Source organism: Phaethon aethereus (genome assembly GCF_964289735.1).
Source record: "Phaethon aethereus genome assembly, chromosome: 5".
NCBI lineage: Eukaryota > Metazoa > Chordata > Aves > Phaethontiformes > Phaethontidae > Phaethon > Phaethon aethereus.
This window is the reverse complement of record NC_138579.1, coordinates 68588959-68608850: the sequence shown is the minus strand read 5'-3', so window position 1 is coordinate 68608850 and position 19892 is coordinate 68588959. Positions and strand designations below refer to the sequence as shown.

General features: G+C 39.2%; 1 protein-coding gene across 1 annotated transcript; it reads left to right on the top strand.

The window, feature by feature from the left end:
* Positions 1-2582: 2582 nt before the first annotated feature.
* LTO1 (LTO1 maturation factor of ABCE1) lies at positions 2583-11143 on the top strand (the record flags this gene model as incomplete). The annotated part of the gene is made up of 5 exons (XM_081999843.1): positions 2583-2650; positions 3208-3313; positions 5209-5279; positions 6235-6352; positions 10599-11143. 5 exons carry the CDS (start codon positions 2583-2585, stop codon positions 10728-10730), a joined length of 495 nt encoding a protein of 164 aa, XP_081855969.1. The 3' UTR covers positions 10731-11143.
* Between the last annotated feature and the right edge of the window lie 8749 nt (positions 11144-19892).

Below are 19892 nucleotides of genomic sequence, written 5' to 3'. Positions count from 1 at the left end.
TAACCAGTGAGAGACTTATTAAGTTGATGTAACATCGTTGCTCATGAATATTGCTCAAGAGTGCAAAGACGAGCTACCTTACACTTGCGAACAGCGTCTTGAGCTCTCTAGTTACTCTATCTGCTGACACCTTTGGATTTGCATCTTCCACCAGCAGCACAATGTTTCTTACTAGCAGCGTGGTTAGAGGTTGGTTCAATATTTATTCAGACGGAGGGAAGAATGCCAGGAGCTAAATTACCCACACCGCTTCCTGGAGCACTTCAGTTTTCCTTGGAGGTTTCCCATCCAAGCTCTGACCAGCCCTGGCTGTTTTGCTTATAAAATCTGACAAGATCACAGCTTGAGGTGGAAGGATTACTGGAAAATGCTTTCCCTACCATCAGACACCTGACTCCGTCAGGAACTTGGTGTGCGAAACCTCGAAGCACCATTGCCTTTGGTTCTGTGGGAATGTAAACACCACCACCACCATTCACCATATACGTCCCGGTTGATCATAGTTTCTCAAAGACAGTAGGACAATTGAAGCGCTTTCATTTGCAACGGTACATTTTACAGCCCTAAAAGGTTTTTAAAGGTCAGGTGTCAAATGTCTCCTTGTGAAGTCTCAGTTGGAAGCTATGATGTGCAAATACGAGTTGTTAGAGTAGTAGGAAGGCTGTAGGAAAGGAGATACTGGGCACCTCCACTTCCACTTTGGGGAAGTGTAAAAAGCTATAAATCCTTTATTCAAGAGCCATAATATCAACTTTACCTCTGCTCAAAGCACTGAAACCGTGTTTGTGGAAAAGCTGGGACCACTCTTTCTACTCTGCCTGTGTACTTTGTATATGGATGGAGAACGACATGATAAATTACATAAATGTAGTTTCTTTCCTCAAAAATGTGTGGAAGCCAACGCTCCTTTCGGGCAGCATCAGATGTGATGAAAGCAGAGATGCATTTCCCTTGGAAGCGAATGGGAGTGCAAAAAAGCCATCATCAGGACTCTGAATTTGGGGTGAATTTGTGACAGTCTAGGCACACAGCAAGTTTATCAGGAACGCTGTTGGATGAGACTTGACTGCTGAAGGTATGTAAGAATGCCCCCAAACGAGGCCTGGGTTTCGTAGTCTTCTTGCCAGGACATTATTATATTTTCAGCATTTTTCATCAGTCCCACTCTCTACTGACATCAAAGAACTTGTCTTTCAGTAACTTCCAAAGCAAGATTTAAATTGTAGCTATTAGCTTAGAGGAAACCTTCAAAGACACCTTATATTCCCACTGACATGGGTGAACAGTATGTGTGTGCTTGTGATTGTGTGGCTGTAGAGCAGGCAGGTATTCACACCTGGCAAACCTTCAGTGATTTCACGTGAGATCTAGTGATAGCTGCGCTTTAAATTAATGCAGAAAATGAGCTGGCCGGCTAACTACAGTCGCTCTATATACATCAGTAAAGCCTGCTGCGATGGAGTATTTTTAACAAACTGTGCTGGTGCATCTGGTCAGGTAAACATTTAGTAGCATGACTTTATTTTCACTCTTAATGTAGTTTTATTTTTTCTTTAGACCCAGCTCTGGATTTTAAAGTTGTCTTTTCGAGTCCTCTGCCCTCCTGTGTTTGATTCCGAGGATAACAGACCCCCTGTGCCCCTATTCGGTTTGGCAGTGCCTTTGGTGTGCCCAGAACCACATTTTTATTAACTATCTGGAAAACAACAGGCTAAGTCAACATTGAAATTTATGCTTATAGATAAGTATAAAGGGTTTCTTTTACCAGTGTTGGTCTGTAATAACAAATAAGTGTTTTAATAAAGCAGTCTAGAATGGCGCACTAAAGTTCGGTTTGGGTATTCACATCAAAAATATTTACATTTTGGGTACATACATCAAAAATACACTCCTTGAAAATCAGAAATGTCTCAGGTCAAGGCAAAACTGGCTTGTATGGGAGCCCGGGACTTGTGGGGCTAGAAACGAGCCTCCCCCAACGCGCCCTTCGCACCCCCATTTTGTGTGCACGACCACCAGCTGGGCTGGCTGCTGAGCGAGCACAGAAAGGTCAAGAAATCAGACAAAAGAATTAATCGTCAATAATTCCGCCCCCCCGGACTACAACTGCCGCCAGTTTCACGGGAAAAAGACCAAAACTGATCCTTTCACCGTTACCGCTGCTTTTTTTCCGTGCCAGCTCCCGCCCGCGCCCCGATTCCCGGCGGGGCACGGAGGCTCCCCTGCAGCCGCGCCAGCCCCCCGCGAGCCCAGCGCCGCCCCGCTGCCCCGGCCCCGCTGCGGCGCCCCCGCCGCGCCCCCCGCCGGCGCTCGAGCGCCCCCTCGTGCGCACACGCCGCACAGCCGCCCGCGGGGGCTGCTCCCGCCCCGGCGGCGGGCCGAGGGGCGGGCCGATGTCGGAGAGGGCGTGGCCATCAACCTCGTGTCCCGCCCCCTCACCGCTCCAGGCCCGACGGGGGTGCTTACGCGCCTGCGCATTGGCACCACCCCGCCCTCGGCCCCTCCGGCTTGCCGTCCTTTCCCGGCATGCCGAGCGGGTGGGCGTGACCGGAGCGGAGCGGCGGTCGGGATTTGGCGGCGCGATGGCAACGTTGGCGGCTGGGTCTCCGGGCTTGGACATGTTTGATGAGATCGTGATGGCTGAGGAGAGGTGGGGCTCGTGGTGGGGCCTTGACTGGGGCCCGGGGGGCTAAGCGGGGCCGGAGCGGGGCTCCTCGCTATACGCGGGTAACGGTCGGCCTAGGGGGAGAGGCCCGGGCCCGGGCCTGGGCAGTCGCAGCCGGCAGTAGGCGCTGAGAAGGAAAAAGTGAGGGGCCAAGGGCGGACAATGAGCCCGGAGAAGGGGCGAGGAATGAGAAGAGCGGGGGAAATTCTCCTCTTTGCACTTGCTGAGCGACCGACCTGCTCGATCTTGGTCTTCCACCGTGTGGAAACTTGACCCGGGGTTGTGAGCTTGTAGTTAACAGTGTTACTCTGGTGAAAATACTGAGCGGGATTGCAAAGTGCGTTGTTCGTGGTAAATTATTATAAACTTGTTTGAATAATTGCATCTTAATTTCAATCAATGTTATGTGATATTTTTAAATAAGGACAGTTGCATTTTGGAGATGATACAGCATGTTTTGGTTTCACTGAGTTGCTTGTGTGCCTTGTAAGTTTGATATGAAATGAAAATAGGTGCTAAAAATTATACTTCTGTCTTTACAGGTTTCATGGTGAGGGGTATCAGGAGGGGTATGCTGAAGGCAGTCACGTTGGAGTTGTTGAGGGAAGGAAGTATGGATCGCTCCATGGTGCCAAGATTGGGTCTGAGGTAAATGGGAAAATACTTCAGAATCACAATGTTTTTGGTGTTAGAAAATGACTGTAACAGAAACAGTTGAGCAAAGTCTGATAAATTGATAATCTGAGGCCTGCTATGTTATACTGCTTTGTATGTGTCCAAGAGGGCCCATAAAACTAAAGGTGGTATTTTGATTTGAACAGTTAAATAGGTGGGTTTGTGTTTCCCAAGCTTATTTGCTCTATGGGATTTTGGTTTTTTTTTTTTTTTTTTCTGAAAGGGACAATAAGAAGAGACAAATAAAATCAAACAAGCTTACCCAGAAAAAAACTATGATGGACTGTACATTTATTTTTATAACCCAAAACTGTGGCTAAAGGCCCTCCTGTACCATCTCCTGTGGCTCAGCATTAGGGAAAAAACATGGAATGTTGAGACACCTTGGGTGGAGGACAATAAAGGGGCAATTCTGGGTGTCTCTGTTGCACTCTGTTATTTCTAATACTGACGGAGTTTGTTGATTGAGGCACAATTATTCTTCAGTAGATGGAATCAGTTCTGTATATTGCCACACAATGGCATTCCTGAACCAGTAAGTCCTCCTAGAAATAAAAGGACCAGAGAGTGGTGGTGAGGCACCTTGACTTGTCTCATATGTTCAGCTCAAGTTTATCATAACATGAAGTGTGTTCAGTGCTGTACGATATAGTTACAGTATTTTTGGACCTGAACTGGATTTTTGCAGCTTTGGTGGGAAGCTGTGCTACAGGATTCATGGCAGGTCTTATTTCAAGTACAGCACCACAAATCTAAATTTATGCAATCTATTGAGGACTTTTGGGTAACTTGTTGGTTTGCCCTTTTGATATTTGCAGAAAGTTAATTACCTGCAGAAAGAACAGTAGCACTGGCATTAATCCATTTTGAAGCAAAAAAGGTAAACTGTCAAATTCTGAAAGGATGGTTATCGTAAGATTTTAGTTTGCATTTGGGTGTGGTATGGACATGTAAAGTGATGAAATATTTTCCTACTTATGCTACAACTATGTAGTTCCAAGATGAGAATGTTAAACAGCAGCCTCCAAAGATGGATAGTTTTTATACAAAGTGGTCCTAGACAGACCAGAATAGAGAAGTGCTCTGCTCTTCTTATATTGGGGAAACTCCACGGCACAGTAGGTTTGTAGACAGCGAGTCATGTTAAATGAGAGGAGGAGTTACCTGGGTAATCTTAGACCTGTCAGTCCTGGAAAGGGACTTCAGCTGACTTACCCAGTTGGTGCATTGAAGAACTTATCTATATTCCTATTTCATTTGGTGTCCAAAGTTGTAAAGTTCTGGCAGCAAAGCTAGCTTAGTCAGCTCTTCTTGCTTCTTTCTGATTCCATGCTGCTCTCTTGAGTTAGGCTGGTAAAATTCTGGATTAACTCTGAAAGTGTGGTTTTCTCTTTGGTTGACTTGGTAACTCCATTGGTCCAGATGGTACACCTTTTTCTAGGGCTGTATGTGGGCTGCTTAAACTGACGGTGCTACAAAAATGAATACTTGACAAAACATCTTAAATAAGTTGTTTTCTAACTATCTCCTTACTACCACACTTTAATAAATTTGGGTGTTCAAAGCATATAAAATATGGCTAGTATTTTGCAGAATTGCTATTTATGCTGTATTTTAAATATTTTGTCCTCTGATGCCAAACAGATTCTTACAAGAAGTTTTTTGACTCTTGTACTGTGTCACACAGATAGCCCTCATTTATCCTACCCTAGTTTACTGAACTTTCCATCATAGAAACATGTTTGTATATGCAGTGATTTCTTTCCTGAAGAAAGAGATACATTGTAGTGCTTTATTTTTGTTTGACCATATATACTACATGTTTTGTGGGGTTTTTTTTGCCTCATGACATTCTCATAAATTCACAGATTGGCTGCTACCTTGGGTTTGCACTGACGTGGCAGTGTCTGCTCCAGAAATGCACAGATGAAAAGAACAGGTTGGTTTAAAAAAAATTTAAAAATTACTGTTCATTTATTACAGTTTCAAAGTATGGTGTCCAGTTTTGCCTCTTTCCCAATACAAAAGAAATACTGAAAAGCAGAAGAAAGGTGAGCAGAGGGCCACTAGGGTGGTACCATGTGATATGGAAAGAGGATAAGGGAACTTGGTTTCTTTAGCCTGGAGATGAGAAGACAAGGGAGATACTTAGTTGTTACACATAAGGAGAAGTTCTAGATAAGGTGGAGATTTGTTCTTTGCAGAAGGGCACAGTGAAAGGACAATAGGCAACTTTCACAATGGGAAGCAGGTTAAGTTCTAATGGAGCATGAGGAGAAGGTCCTTTCCAGTGCAGGCAGTTAAAGCGCTGGGACAAGTTGTCCAGAGAGATTCTAGAAGCTCCATCTTTGTAGATTTTCCAGATCTGGTTGGAGATGTCCCTGAGCAACCTTATCTAGCTTTGAAGTTCGTCCAGCTTCCACAGAAGGTGGACTAGATGGCCTCCAACTGCCCCTTCCAATTTTCTATGACTTTGATTCTTTTCCCCATAATTTTTTTCTCTCCAGCTTTGGTGAATTTCTCTGGCAGAATTGCCTCTACACTGTCAGCTGTTTTGATATGTGTGAGCTTTTTTACTGCATTTCTTTATTTCACTCAGTCATCTAATCAATATTTCTGAAGATTCTTGAATATTTCTCAACTTGTGGCAGATAAGCTAAAAGGGAAGCCTTAACTTTGTCAGTTGTGCTACAGCTTAAGTTCTGATTATGTCTTAAATATGTATCAAATATACACTCTCCGTGAGCTAAGTGGGGGAAGTTAAATGAAAAAGAAGGATGGAGGGCTGGTTTCTATGCTCTGAATTATTATATATAAATTTTCATATCGACAGATTGAAAAAAGCCTCTGTAGTAGGCTCATTTTTTTTTTCTGTTTTGATCTTTTTTTTGTAGCAAAAAGATAAGGGCTCTGGAATCATTAATAGGGATGATTCAGAAATTCCCATATGGAGACCCCACTTATGATAAGCTGCAAGAAGATCTGGAAAAAATCAGAGGAAAATTTAAACAGGTTTGTAGGATTAAGTTGTTATTTTAGCACAAAATGGTATTAATTTCTGAAAATATTTAGTCTGTAAACCTGCTCAAAACCACAGTATTTGAGCAGAGCCATTATTGTTATCCTTTTGCAATCACAGTGAAAATATTTGAAATAAAGTGAAAATACCTGACAGTTGAAAATTCCCCAACCAATAGCAAATGAAAAATAAAAGAAAAATATTCTTTAAATGAAAACTGAAAATGTTATTTGACAATGAATTACAAGTGGGACCAGAAGAAGAGAAATGGAGGAATTGGGAGCTTTCTTGAACATTCTTCTTGGAAAATAGATGCTTTGAAACACTTTCATGTATTCTTTTTTAGGTTTGTTCAATGCTAAATATTCAGTCCAGTTTTAGAATCGGTACTGAAAGATCTTCACTAACATTTTGAATATAACAGATGAAGATAAACATGGATTACCAAAGAAGAAACATTAAAAGAACAGATAACTGGGAAAGTGTTTACTTTTATTTTAAACAAATCAAAATAGTGAAGAGGTGCTAAATATCAAAGGAGAAAGAGAAAAGCATTGAACTTGCAATAGTACTTCTCATGTGTTATTTAACATTTATTATCTCCAGGTTTTATTTAGGATCACTGAAACACTAGTGTGTAAACCTCTTAAATAGAAATACTTGTCTTAATTCCTCACTAGGCTTGCACTGATAGACTAGTTCCTCAAAAGGAAAACATATGCATTTGCAAAATTTCCTTATTTAAAGAGTATATGTTATTTTTAAATCTGTGTATGCAGATCATTCAGTTTACACAATGTGTAGATATTGTAGGTGAAGTAAAACATAATCAATTGCCTGGAGACTTTGCAGTAGGAAACATTTTTGTGGGTAAAGGGTAGAATGACAAATGAAGTCAGAATGTGGAGGAGAAAGATGAAGATACCTGCTCATAAAGTAGCTGCAGCTCAGAACATGAAACTTGAACTTGCCACCAGTTTTGCAGACTGGGGAAAAGACCCCACCAAACCCCTCAAAAACCAAACTCAAAAAGCTAGCAATTTAAGTGATCAGCGAGACACACATGACTACCGGAAGAGTTGTGATACTGATGTACTGTATTTATTAGTACATTTGATCATTTTAGTCTCATTCCAAAAAATGGATGCCATCAGCTAAATGTATTCAACTATGTTAGTTTAAGAGAAACACAGTCATTTATTTTACCTGAAAGATGTTTAGGTTGGGCTGCTAGATATCTTTGCACACCATTTGCAATACACTTAGGTAATGAATTCTGGAAGACCTTTCATCAGCTGTAACGTATGCATGTCTGGCGAAGTCTAATGGCATAGTGTGTCTTCATAAAGAGAGATTTGACTACTGTGGGTTTCAGAGGCTGTATCCACGGCTATCTCAGGTGAAAGACATGTTTTAATATGGCCACATCCTTGAACAGCAGTACTTTGTGCCATCTAGACATCAATTCTGTTCTGCTTGCACAGCTTTTTTATTATACAAGAAAACAAGCAACCTGAATTTTTAAAACATTCACTCTGTATTCATATCTGGGATATGAAGGGCATGCGTGCTGCTAAAATTTTTTTATTTTGGACTCTCAAAACAGTTTTGCTGACTGTATGGAGATAGTTGTGTGCATATATATCAGTTTATCTCAAAATACTCTTTTAATTTTTGTCTGTTTCCTGAGTATGCAAGTATGCCAATATCAGAGGCTTTTCTTAGGAACTGGCAGCTGTTAAACACAGCAGAAAACCCCAAACTTTTGTTTAATTGTCTTACATGTGTAAGTGTTCAAAGAGCTTTGATACACATAGGGAGTGTCAGGGCCATCTAGTGGAGGAGGTCATTGTATTGTGTAAGAAATAGATTATAAATAAGAGTTCACAAATATGTATATAGATAGAAGTTGTTACAGTAGAGTACAGAACATAAGTATGCATGATACAGCACTTCTAATTATGTGGTGAAGTTCTTTGAAACAAAGTAGTATTGAGGTAGGATTCACTTGTAGATGTTTCCTCCTTTGAGATCTTGGACAGGAGATGATGGCATTGATGGTCTCTTCGTTTAGGGCAGTTTGAGTATTAGCTGGCTTTTAATTGTTATGCAGCTAAACCAATGGGAACCAGAACAAGCACCAAACTGCAAGTACCTGAAAAGAGAAGCAAAATAAACCAGCATACCCTGTAATCTCATAGGCACATAGATAGATAGGCACAAAACAAAAAGATCACATACTAGAGGAAAGAAAGCTAATTTGGCTTCATAATCACTTCAAAGAAATCCAAATTTGAAAAAGTTGTCTCTGCATCCACAAACCAGTGTGTTTTTGCAAATCACAAGTATTTTGCCTATTTACTTCAAAGTAATGAAAGGTACTAGATACTCATCTGTGATTGCCTCAAAATATTTTTTGCTGAAATCCATGAATGATGCTTTAAATAACCGCTCCCCCCAATCTTGGTTTAAAAAAGGCAGTTTTGTTATTCTTATGAATGCTAGTACAAGGCGAAGTAAATGCTGGAGGTCTAAGTGTTCGTGTTTTAAAATGTGGCCTTTTTTTGAATCATTGCACATGGTTTACAAAAATGTCTGTAAAAGGGAAGGGATGTGAGGGCTCAAAGTATCTGTGAAGCATTTGATTACTGGAAGTGTATAATATATAAGTTATATGCAAAGTGCTACTCTAGAGATTGTATCAAAAACAATTACTTTTGTTTGACTAAAGAGAGACGGGATCTTTGCAGATCAAGCAGTTAATGACTTATTTTGAAAATTGATTTGGTGGCTAATTTTCTTGTATTGCTTTAATTTTATTTGTAACAAGTTCATATTAGAATAAATTTTTTTATATATATATATAATATATATACATATTTAACTGTAAAGATTGTAGCAACCAAGATTTCAGACTGATGTATGCTAGATTTAGGTTTGTCTATTAGGTCCTTAATTTAGTTCCATGTGTGTATGTACTGCTGGAGTGTCTTATGCCACGAGTCTGTATTTTTCTGAATATCTTCTGTCTCATGTCTTGTCTGGGCCTGATGGTGTTTATTAAATGAGATACGGTTAAAAATTCTGTTGGATATGTAGTCGTATACTTTCTTTGGTGCCAACTTCTTAAACTGCTTTCTCCAACGGAGTTGTGGGGTTTTCTGTGATGTTTAGGGCTGTAACTGTGGCGTCTTCACAGCATGCTTTAGGGTTATTTTTATACATTATTTACAGCTAAGGAGTTAAAGCCCAGGTTACATAAAGAATATTTATTTACCTTAACCAACGTGAGGTGTCTAATGTGACTTATTCCAAATAATGTTGCATTTTGAGTACTTGAATACTCCAGAATGTGCTTCTTGCCCCCATCAGGAGTGGCTATGAGGGCCTAGCTTTTATGTGTGTTTGTATTTTTGCCTGTGTTTCTAAGACCAGTCACCTAGAAAATGAGGAACATTACAGTTAGCAAACATCTATGAAAGGTCTGCGCTTACGTCGCATTCTACTTAGGAAAAAAATGGCTTCATTAGTTTCACACCCTACTTTACTCATACTGTGTCTTGAATGGTCAGGACCTTGGTGGAAGCAAGTGTTACACTGTGGTTAAAGACTCTCTCTGAAGATCTGTGCACAGAGGCTGAAAAGCTTCTGTGGACTATGGTTATTCAGCCATTTCCTGGTTTGAATGCTTGACTGTGCAACTTAAGTATTGCTTTAAAGACTGGGGGGGAAATATATGGGGGAAAAAGCAATCTTGTAGATTGTAATATTGGCTATTAATAAAGTGGGACATCGAGTTTGTGGCTCTGTGCTGTCTCGTCAAACAGGATTGAAATTTTGCAAAAGTATTCGATCTGTTAACAATAGTTAAGATAGAAGGATTCTGCTAAAATGATTGAACTTGCTAAGACTTAAAAATATATTGCTGTATTCACCACCTCTAGTTATTGCTCAGTAGTTAGGGTGGAATGTTTGAAACATTTAGCTCACAAATTTCTGACTTGCCTGGGCTGCATTCTAGCTTGTTGCCTCATGATCATCTCAGCTGAAGTTGTAGAATACAGAATTTTATTAAAAGGTGGATACAAAACTAATTCCTGCTAGTGTACTGAAGTCATTGCAGTCCAGAAGACTTGTAATTTTTCTTTCTACGACATGTGAAGAGTACAAGAAATAGTGAGTTTTGAGGCATCAGCAGCAAAATGTAAACTCTGACTACAGTTAATTCATTCCCTGCAGAATTGCTTGCTGATTCAATGCTGTCTTACAGCCATGGGATCATCAGCTGCTAATACCAAATCAGCCATCACTAGAGCATATAAATCTGACTTTGTAGGTTATCTGTGTCATTGTACTACATCAGCACAGTAAAAAAAAAAAAAAAAAAAAGATGGAGTTTGTTTAAAGCTTCCTAGTAAAATTCATTAATAAAACACTTGTTCTATCTTCATTAAGCAGCATACTTACTTTATATTTGTTGTAAACTGTAATGTGAAGGGGATCCATTTCAGCTTTGAATGAAACATCTGTAATCAACGGAAATGGGTGAAATAAATCAGAAAAAAATCTGAGTATGCAGAGTTGTTCCGTTAAAAATCAGCCCTGTAGGAGTAATCTGGCTCATTCAAATCCTATTATGTTTTTCTGAAACAAGGTTATGATGATTTATATGTGGATATGTAAGGAAAGTCTGGCTTCCCAGTTTGGCATGCCTTGTTTGGTTATGTGAGTTTTGATCCGATTGCTATTGAGGCAACAAATACAATAAGCAATAGTGTGTTCTAGTATGCACATAGAACCCGTGCCAACTCATGGTGCTAGCTTTCTGGATATGCCATTTAGAGGAACTAAAACAAAGACTGGTTTAAATACTGTGTTTTTGTAGGATTATTTTTGGTGAGTAAAGTACATGTTTTGTGTCTTTAGGATTTCTAGAAAGGTAGCACATTTTTATTGATTATTTTTAAATAGATAGCTTACCTTGAGTAAAATTAGCAGTTTTAATTTTTTAGTAGATCAGGTTTTCTTTTCTGAAGAGATGCAAGAGAGAGTTTAACCCTGATGATGTATTTATGAATGCTTATTAACACTTTGGCTGTAAATACAGATGGCTTTCCTGGAACGAGGGGAGGTTCACCTGTCGAAAGTCTGCCTGCACCTTAATACTCCACAGTGTTTTAGAGTAAGAACTGATACCCTTTTAAGATACATGACTTACCCTACAGAAAGAGATCAAATAATCTGCATTTTCAAGATTTTAAATCCATAAATCCTGTTCTGTTGATATCTTTTTGTTCTGTATGCATCTAGGACTTTTTGAGTCCTTTTTGAATGTAAAGTTTTAATACCTTTCTTCACATTAAGGTATTACAAGGAAAGAACATTAAAAATGGAATCTTTTCTTTATAAAAATCCTGCAACTACAGGCCTGGATCTAATATTTATTTACTCACAAGCTGCCAAAGCTGTATATTTTATTAGATACAGCCTTCTGTTTCAAGATCTAATTTAATAATCTTAGATTCTTTTCTAGTTCTTTTGAGTTTATTCTCAAATAAAAAGTGCCTTCTCCGTGGGTGGCTTGTTTGAACATTTGTGGGGTTTTTTACAATGTCCTGTAACTGCTTGGTAGTGTTACACACTTGAAAGGGAATGCTGATGATATGAACAAATGTCATTTTCTGGAGATAAAGGTGTGGGCAAGCAAGATGAGGATAAGACTCCGTGTCAGGGTAATTGCTTTCTTGAACAATTTCTGCAATGATAGAAGCATGAAGCACTACACATTGTTGTCGAAGCGCTAGTGTTGGTGTGTCTGATGATCTTAAGGATAGAGTTTGAAATCTGCTGGATTATTAGAATTATCTGAAGTCCCTCTTTATTTCTGATGGGTGTTTGTTCAGGGCACTTCAGAGAGGTTGTAAGAAAGCTGGATAAGGCAAGATACAGTGTCACGCACACATTGCTCTATCTCATTCTGATCCTCTTAAAGAGAAAGGCTTTGGTTTGAAACAAAAGTTTTAGTATTTCTGCTAATGTTATAGTTCTTCATATTCTTGATGCTACTCAGTATGAACATTCGTTCCTTTTGAATACTGCGCCTTGCAACTTCTTATGGCAATGGGTTCTGGTCTAATGACAGCCTAAAACTTCAGCTTTCACAGTTCGGCAAGTGACCATGAAGATTCTCATTTTACAGTCTGACAGAGTTGTTTTTTTAACGGATAAAGTTATGACAGTACACATTACCACAGAAATGTATATATCGCCAGAGAAAATGGAGATTTGGGAAGTGTGAAATGAGTTCTGTGGCAAGTTTCCCGTTGTACATTTTGGTGTCTAGGATTGATGTATAAAGGCCAACTAGAGCAATCTGATACTGAAGCACTTCAGTGTGTCCCAGTGTTTGGAACTGCAGAACCAACTCGGCCTCTACTGACATTAAAAATAATAATAAAAAAAAGCTTTGTGCAGTATTTTGAAAGCGGTCTTCTAAGTATGTAACTCCATGTGCTCAGACTTGAAAATAATGATTTCTTTAGCAGAGACGAGAAGATATCTTGGAGCTTTTGGATTCTTAAGGATTGTTTAGAGTACACTGTGCAATATGGTGATATCTGGGATAAAATTAAAGCCAGCTTAATGCATCAGAAAGAGTATCCCTGTGTTAGAACAAAGCACTGATCTAGCTGATGTACAATGCTGTTAAACCATATGAGCTCTGTCTAACATGACTTATGCAGTTACTTCATTTGTAGCCAACTTGAATATCTCTTTGGCATCACACTGAATATTCCTGCCTTAATCACAGGAATGTTTATTCCCCAAGTGTAATAATTACATTCTTGCAGCATTTTTCATCCTAAGATTCTTTTAGGTACTTTACAACTCCTGAACATACATATAGCTTTACCAAATGATGTAATAGTATACGGAAGAAAACATGGTCAGTAAACTTATCTGAAACATAGCCCACATAGGAGACTTTGGAGATCTTTATTAACATAAAGTAGTACCTGTTAATTATCATGAATTATATGAAAGGTAAAAAAAAAATCAGCCATAGTAAGTACCAGTTGATTCAGAATTGGCTTGCTATACCATATTTATAATTGTTCTATCGTATTTCATCCCGTAATATGTCATTCTGTGTATCTGGTTTTGGTGTGGCAAAATTGCCTGCAGAAGATTTCTGAATAGGTATAAGAAATAGCATATAGCTTTTGTCTTGAAAAATTAGAAAGCTTAATTGCAGTTGTGCAGAATTTATATGGATGGCAACTGAAATAGTGATATACTGACTGAAAGAATTAAACTGATATTTGTTTATAATAGAATTACAGATTTTACTTTTAGCAAAATGTTTAGGCAGAAAGAAGATTGATTATTCAGGTTCCGCATCCCAACTCTGCACTAGACAGAATCAACATCAGTATTTGTACCTGTCTCTCATTTTTTCTTGTTTAGTGGCATATTTTGCTGCTTTATCTCAATTTTAACCTTCAGCATCTTCAGGATTCGGGAGAATAATCAACACTGCATGGAATCTTTCTTGATTGTAGGAACTGTGAGTCAGCAACCCTTTAATTTTTTTAGTTGCAGCTATTGTTCCAGCAGCAAGCTTTACAGCTATTGTCCACTGTTTGTCCAGCTCACGTTTACTGGACTGTGGGAACGGATTAGGGTTTCATGGCTTTTTTTTCCTTCTTGCATAAACTCTTGATCAAAGACATTCCTTGGATGACAAAACACTGTATACTGTGTCACACAGTCCTGACCAGACTGCACGAACAGTAGTTTAAAAACACATGCCTACATTGTTCTCTAAACTGGCTTTTTTTTTTTTTTTGCAATGTATGTGCAGACATTGAATTTTTGAGACCACATTTACCTCCTTTAGAAAACACATACAGAAGTTATTGTTGTTAAGCACTTGGCAGTTGCCGAAATACAAGTAAAAAACAAATTACTATTTGAAACTAAAAATTGATATAGTAGTATGTCACTTTTAAGCAGAGCTAGAGGGTATGTCTGCAGTATATTTCCTTCTTGAGGAGACCTTGGTCGTGGTGCAGTTGGTCACTGGTGTGACTGTACTGGTCACGGTGTACTGTAAACCTAAAACTGCATGGACTTAGAGCATCATTTTCTGTGTCCTATCCAGAACACCTGAGTAAGTTGGAGAGTGATTCGAGCACAGTTTGGGAATTCATAACCCTGCTTCACCATAGGTACACTGTTAGAACCACATGTTGAGGATCTGGCCCGTTACAGTTGCATGTCTTGCTCTTTTAAGTTCTCTTATGCAATAAGATGAGGACAAACTTCGCAAAAATCCAGTAGCATCGTTATTTCTCAAACTAAGGAGAAAGAGACAAATCGTGTTAGAGAAAAATGTGGAGAGACTTTTTGAAGGAGCTTTGACTTGTGGTTTGCCTGAAATCTCCTTCAGCAGAAGCATGGGAGAAGTGGAAAGAGATCCCTGAAGATGCCCTAAGCAGGCCTACAGAGGGATTTAAAAACATGGAGGGCTAAATTCAGGTGATTGGAAAGTTGTCTGAGGATGAGAGAACACTTGTGTTTCCACAAACATGTGAGGCTTTGCATATACTTGTTTGATTCAGTAGCACTATTGAGCACTGTCATGCAGGAGTGACGGCAGGTGAACTCTTTCACTTACGTTAGAAAGATACTGTCCATGAGGGAGGAACCTTTCTGATCCTTTGCAGTCCAAGGGTCTCCATGAAAAGAGAAACCTGAATTAATATGTGACTGATAGATGTATTGTCTAAAAGGAATGAAGTGGTCATAGTGAATGACTGAAATAGCTACCGAAATATTGAGTCAAAAACATTAAAGAAATGTATTATAAGAAATAATGTTTACTTTTGAGGAAATAATTGCTGACGTCTTCTGGAAATCTTGGGAAGATGTTATGTCTGTGCATATAAAAAAAACTTACCTATATTTAACAGTATACATTTGCTGAAGAGCTGATCTTCGTATTTAAAGTAGCCAGCAACCAAATCTAAAGAACTATGGCCTGCGTGTGTTCAAGGAGCAAAAAAGCTGTTCAAAAATAAATAATACCTGGTATTCAAACAATTCATAGTGATAAAATCTAATAAAAGGAGAAATAAAACATCAAAAAGCTCAATTGTCCGTTTCAGACAGTTTGCCATCAGAGTAGTGACTCAGGACACTAGGTCACTCGTTCGGTGCTGGCTCAGGTGAGTTGTCGTAATGCTCTAGTGGTGGTTCCGTGGTCTTTGTTAAATGATTTGCCCATCTCAGCCCAGCTCCTTGAAGACTGGTGCTGATGTTACTTGTAACATCCTTACGGTGGGTAACGTGTTAGCTGTTGTAGGAGACGAAGCATTTAATGGTGTATAGGTTGTGGATGGGTTAAGACAAGTGTCACAAGGCAGCCAGGTGGGATGGATGAAATAAAACCGCACCGCGCAGCAACATACAATCTAAAATTTATTTACTTAGCAGGTTGGGAATGGTGAGCGGATAGCAATTTCCATTCTGTGATGCATGCGCTACACATACAAGTCAAAGCCCTAGACCTTCACCACACGGACCCAGGAGAAGAGTTCTCCTGCTCCAACTAGTCAACATGACAGGTCCTGCCTTGGAGCGTGGCCTGTGCAAGTAGCGATTCCTCCTTTGGTTTGGGTTTCTTGATGGTATTAGATACCTGTACCTGGAGCTCGCTCCAGTCCTGAGGGGTTATCCTCTTAGCCAGTTATTGCTTTATATATTTGTCAGCACAAGGTGACAGACCATTCTTTTTCCATATCTAAGGCCAGTTACTGGTGGGGAGGAGGTTGCTATCGCCCTCTGGTCACCCACCCCGAATGTGTTACCAAGTGTGAATTTAGCAACAGTTGCCTAATGACGTTCTTTGCTGCTTTGTTTTCAAGTTCATGCCAGATTAGTCAGAGCTGAGCAGATGTAGTCAAGGTCTCATTTGACTGAGCTGTCTTTGGCTTTCAGGTAGGCTTCACCCTTTGACAGACATCTTAGCAGGGAAGATTGTACTGTGACAGTCCGTTAGCATACATTTTAAATATGGTGGGAATATAATTTTCTGCTGCAGACTTCAAGTGAGTGAATAGAGTGGTATTCTAGTTTTGAGATGGATCACTACGTGGTGTTTTTTTAAATCTGAAATAAACAGTAATTATTGTATTTCTTCAAGGATATTATCATAAATAAGAAAAGTAATATAAGCCATAATTAAAATAAGAAGAGAGGTGAAATCCACACAGATGGATTTTTTTTTTTTTCCCTACTGTATTAAGAGGGAAGACCACTAGCAGGCACTAAACACAGTCTCCTGTGTCCAGAGAGGCAACTTGAGAAAATGAAAGCTGTTGTGTTGGTCTGTGTATGGTAGTGGCTGCTTCCTAAAAGCTTGGGACTGTTCTGTGAAGGAATTGATGCTCTGAAGCTGACATTAAAACCAGCTTCAGGAGTTCAGTAGAAGTGGTGGTGTGTACCCCAGGAGCAGATCTGTTGCCCACACACTGCGGCTGGTGCTTCTGCATCAGCCTGGCCCATGCAGAGTGAAGATGCTGCCTGAGTGCCTCATTCCTGGTTTGTTGTGAGCACACAGTTCTGCCAGTAGTTCCCTCTTGAGGTAAGAGCACTCAGGAAAATGGTGGCTGTGAATACTTGGTGACTTCCCTGAAATAAGAAGACTTTTTAATACATAGTCTTCACACAGGCACAAAATAGGACAGATCTAAGTAGGGGTCTGCAGTTGCTAATGGGATCACCAAGAAACTATTTCTGTTTTCCTTCTTTAATGTCTATCACATTAAAGAAACAAAAGGATGACTTTTGTCTTGCTCCTAATTTGTAGTCCTTGACCCTAAAGAACAAAATCAGAAGTCTGGCAAGTCTCACATGATCAGTGCAATCCAGTTGACTAATTTGCAGTCCCTTTCTCATCATTTGGTTGGAGTAGTCAAAACTCAGTTGAACTCAGTCAAAAGCCAGATGGGAATCTATGTTTGCCATGCGAATGCAATTACTATTATCAATTATATTTGTGGGATCGTAAAAATACCATGTTTGTCTGAAGAGGTACATTTCCCATAAAATGATGCTGGCAGGAATTCATTAAAATGCCATCATTTATAGCTTTACTGCCTTTGTCCCATTGTAGCTTTTCAATGGCGATGCCAGGCATCTTTATCAGAGTATCTAGCCCACATGCCTGGGTCATTCCTATGACTCCTTTGAAATAATAGCGCCAAGCTTCACTTTCTCCTCCATCTTCTGGAGTTTTCTATCACTTAAAATGCCAGATACGCTTGAATGTAAGTGGATTCTAACTTTTTACATTTAACAGATCTTGTTTAGTCTTTAATAAAGAGTATGCGAATTTAAGTGTTCTTAAATGGTCCAAGCTTGTCAGTCAGTCTGAGTTCAGCAATGGAATTGAGGAGGTTTTTTTGGAGGTCTTTTGGAGGTTTTTCTGTGTGTGCAACTGAACCTGATGTAAGAAAATGCAGTATTTTTCCCTTTAATAAGCTACAGCATAGCCTAGCTGAACATGCATATTTTTTGCAGCCTATAGTAAATTGTTTTTCTTGCTACATTCTTGTCTTTCTGCCCTTTGCAATGTGAGTAATACTGGCATAGTTAACCCAACATTCAAATTTAGTAGTCTGCGTTTAGAGATGATGTTTGAGAGAAGGAAAATGTAAACAGCGGAGCTGACTATGTGGGCTTAAGCCTAGTTAAGTCACAGAACACTTCAGTTGGTTTAATAGAGTTTATAAAGCAGATAGGAAAGGCAAAGCCCCCCTTAACATGTTCAACAAAATAAAAGTTTAAATTTCTCATTTTAATTTTTTATCAGCAAAAAGGTTTCATCCTAAATCAAGAATTCATAAGTATGTCTTCACTCAACTTTTCAGACATTTAAAATCAGAGGTATTAGCCACCAGTGATAAAAAAGCGAGGTTTGGGGGTGGTTTTTCCTGTTTTTTCTTTAAAATATGCTGAAATTTTACGGAAAACTAATGAAAGATCTGTGTGGGAAAAATTAGTTGTTTTTGACGGAGTTCAATTTAAGCTTTGGCTTGATCGGTCACTGTGAATCTGGTTCAGATCTTCTTTCACTGCTATATGAATCTTCCTCCATGGCCTACCAATGTAACTTGACCATATTGAGGAGCTTCCCATTTTGAATGGAGAAAAGTACGGGTGACGCTATGTACTGCTATTACTTCACCCACCTGTGATTTTACAGTGAGCCCCATGGTTCAGGTTTCTGCCTGAAGTGACTGGGAAACTGCCAGCTAATACAGGCTCAACTGGGATTCTTCTGATGCAGATGGTTTCCCATCCATTGGTAACTGCACCAAGACAAACTTATTTTGCACTAGACTGTAATTAATGTGTTAGGTGTTAACTTGGGAGTCTCGTTTTTCATTTCCTTTGCTGCACGTACTGCGTAGAATCAGTTGTAATGTGAAGTTTAGTCAATGAGAAACTGAGGAAGCAGATACTAGATTTCTAATTTGCAACAGGTGAGACAAGCACTTGATGTTTTATGTGGATTGATCTGTTTTTTAAGGCAGAAATATTTTCATAGGGTAAATATTCAAGTACATCGGTTAGAAGCTTGACCGTTCTCCACTAAGAATAAGCTGTATCTGCCATTTTCATCTCTTGTAATAAATTGGGACACAGGTTACAATTTTTTCTCATTTTACTTTATAACCATATATAATTTCTGTCCTTCTATATCCAGTTCTCTTTTATATGTTTTTATTAGGCTTTTACATTTTTCTGGTTTATTCCTTATTATCTTACTGATACAATAGTAAGATGCAAAAGCTGTGTATGAGGGGAAGGGAAGGAAAAGGCAGGTTAACCTTACCACTTTTAAAACAAACTTTCTTCTATAAAGGTATTCTAGGACACAAAACCTTACGCTGATAACTAAATACAAACAGGCATTCTGTACCATCCAAGACCTACTTTACCTTTTATTGCTTTACTCTGGGTAATTACCTTAGATGTGTAAAAGAAAGTCTTCAGCAAAAAAATTATTTTGCTTTTTTAAGCAGTCAGGGCTTTTTTTTTTTTAAGGGCAGTCACCTACCCATTGCTAAAAATGCCTACGGTTTCCAAAAGGTTTTCAGCATTGCAACTATTAAAGCACAGAGAGTCAAAACCAGAAAATGTCATGTGGTTTACTCACTGCATCAGGTAGTTACTACCATTCATCATTCATGAAGGGAATTAAAAAAAAAAAAAAAAAGACACCAAGCAGCAGACATTGGGTTTTACCAATTTTATTTCTAGACTTTAGTTTTTTTGCTGGAAACTTGTCTGTTACAGGTCTGTTGGTGAAAATGTGCATTTCAGACCAGTGATGCCAATAAGTACAATATAAAAATGTACAAATCTGAATTGCTTGCTTACTACAGATTGTTATAATAATGTGACAAATAAAGCATCTCTGTTGGCACATGAACCCACGTATTCTGGATTTGGCCTTTTAGT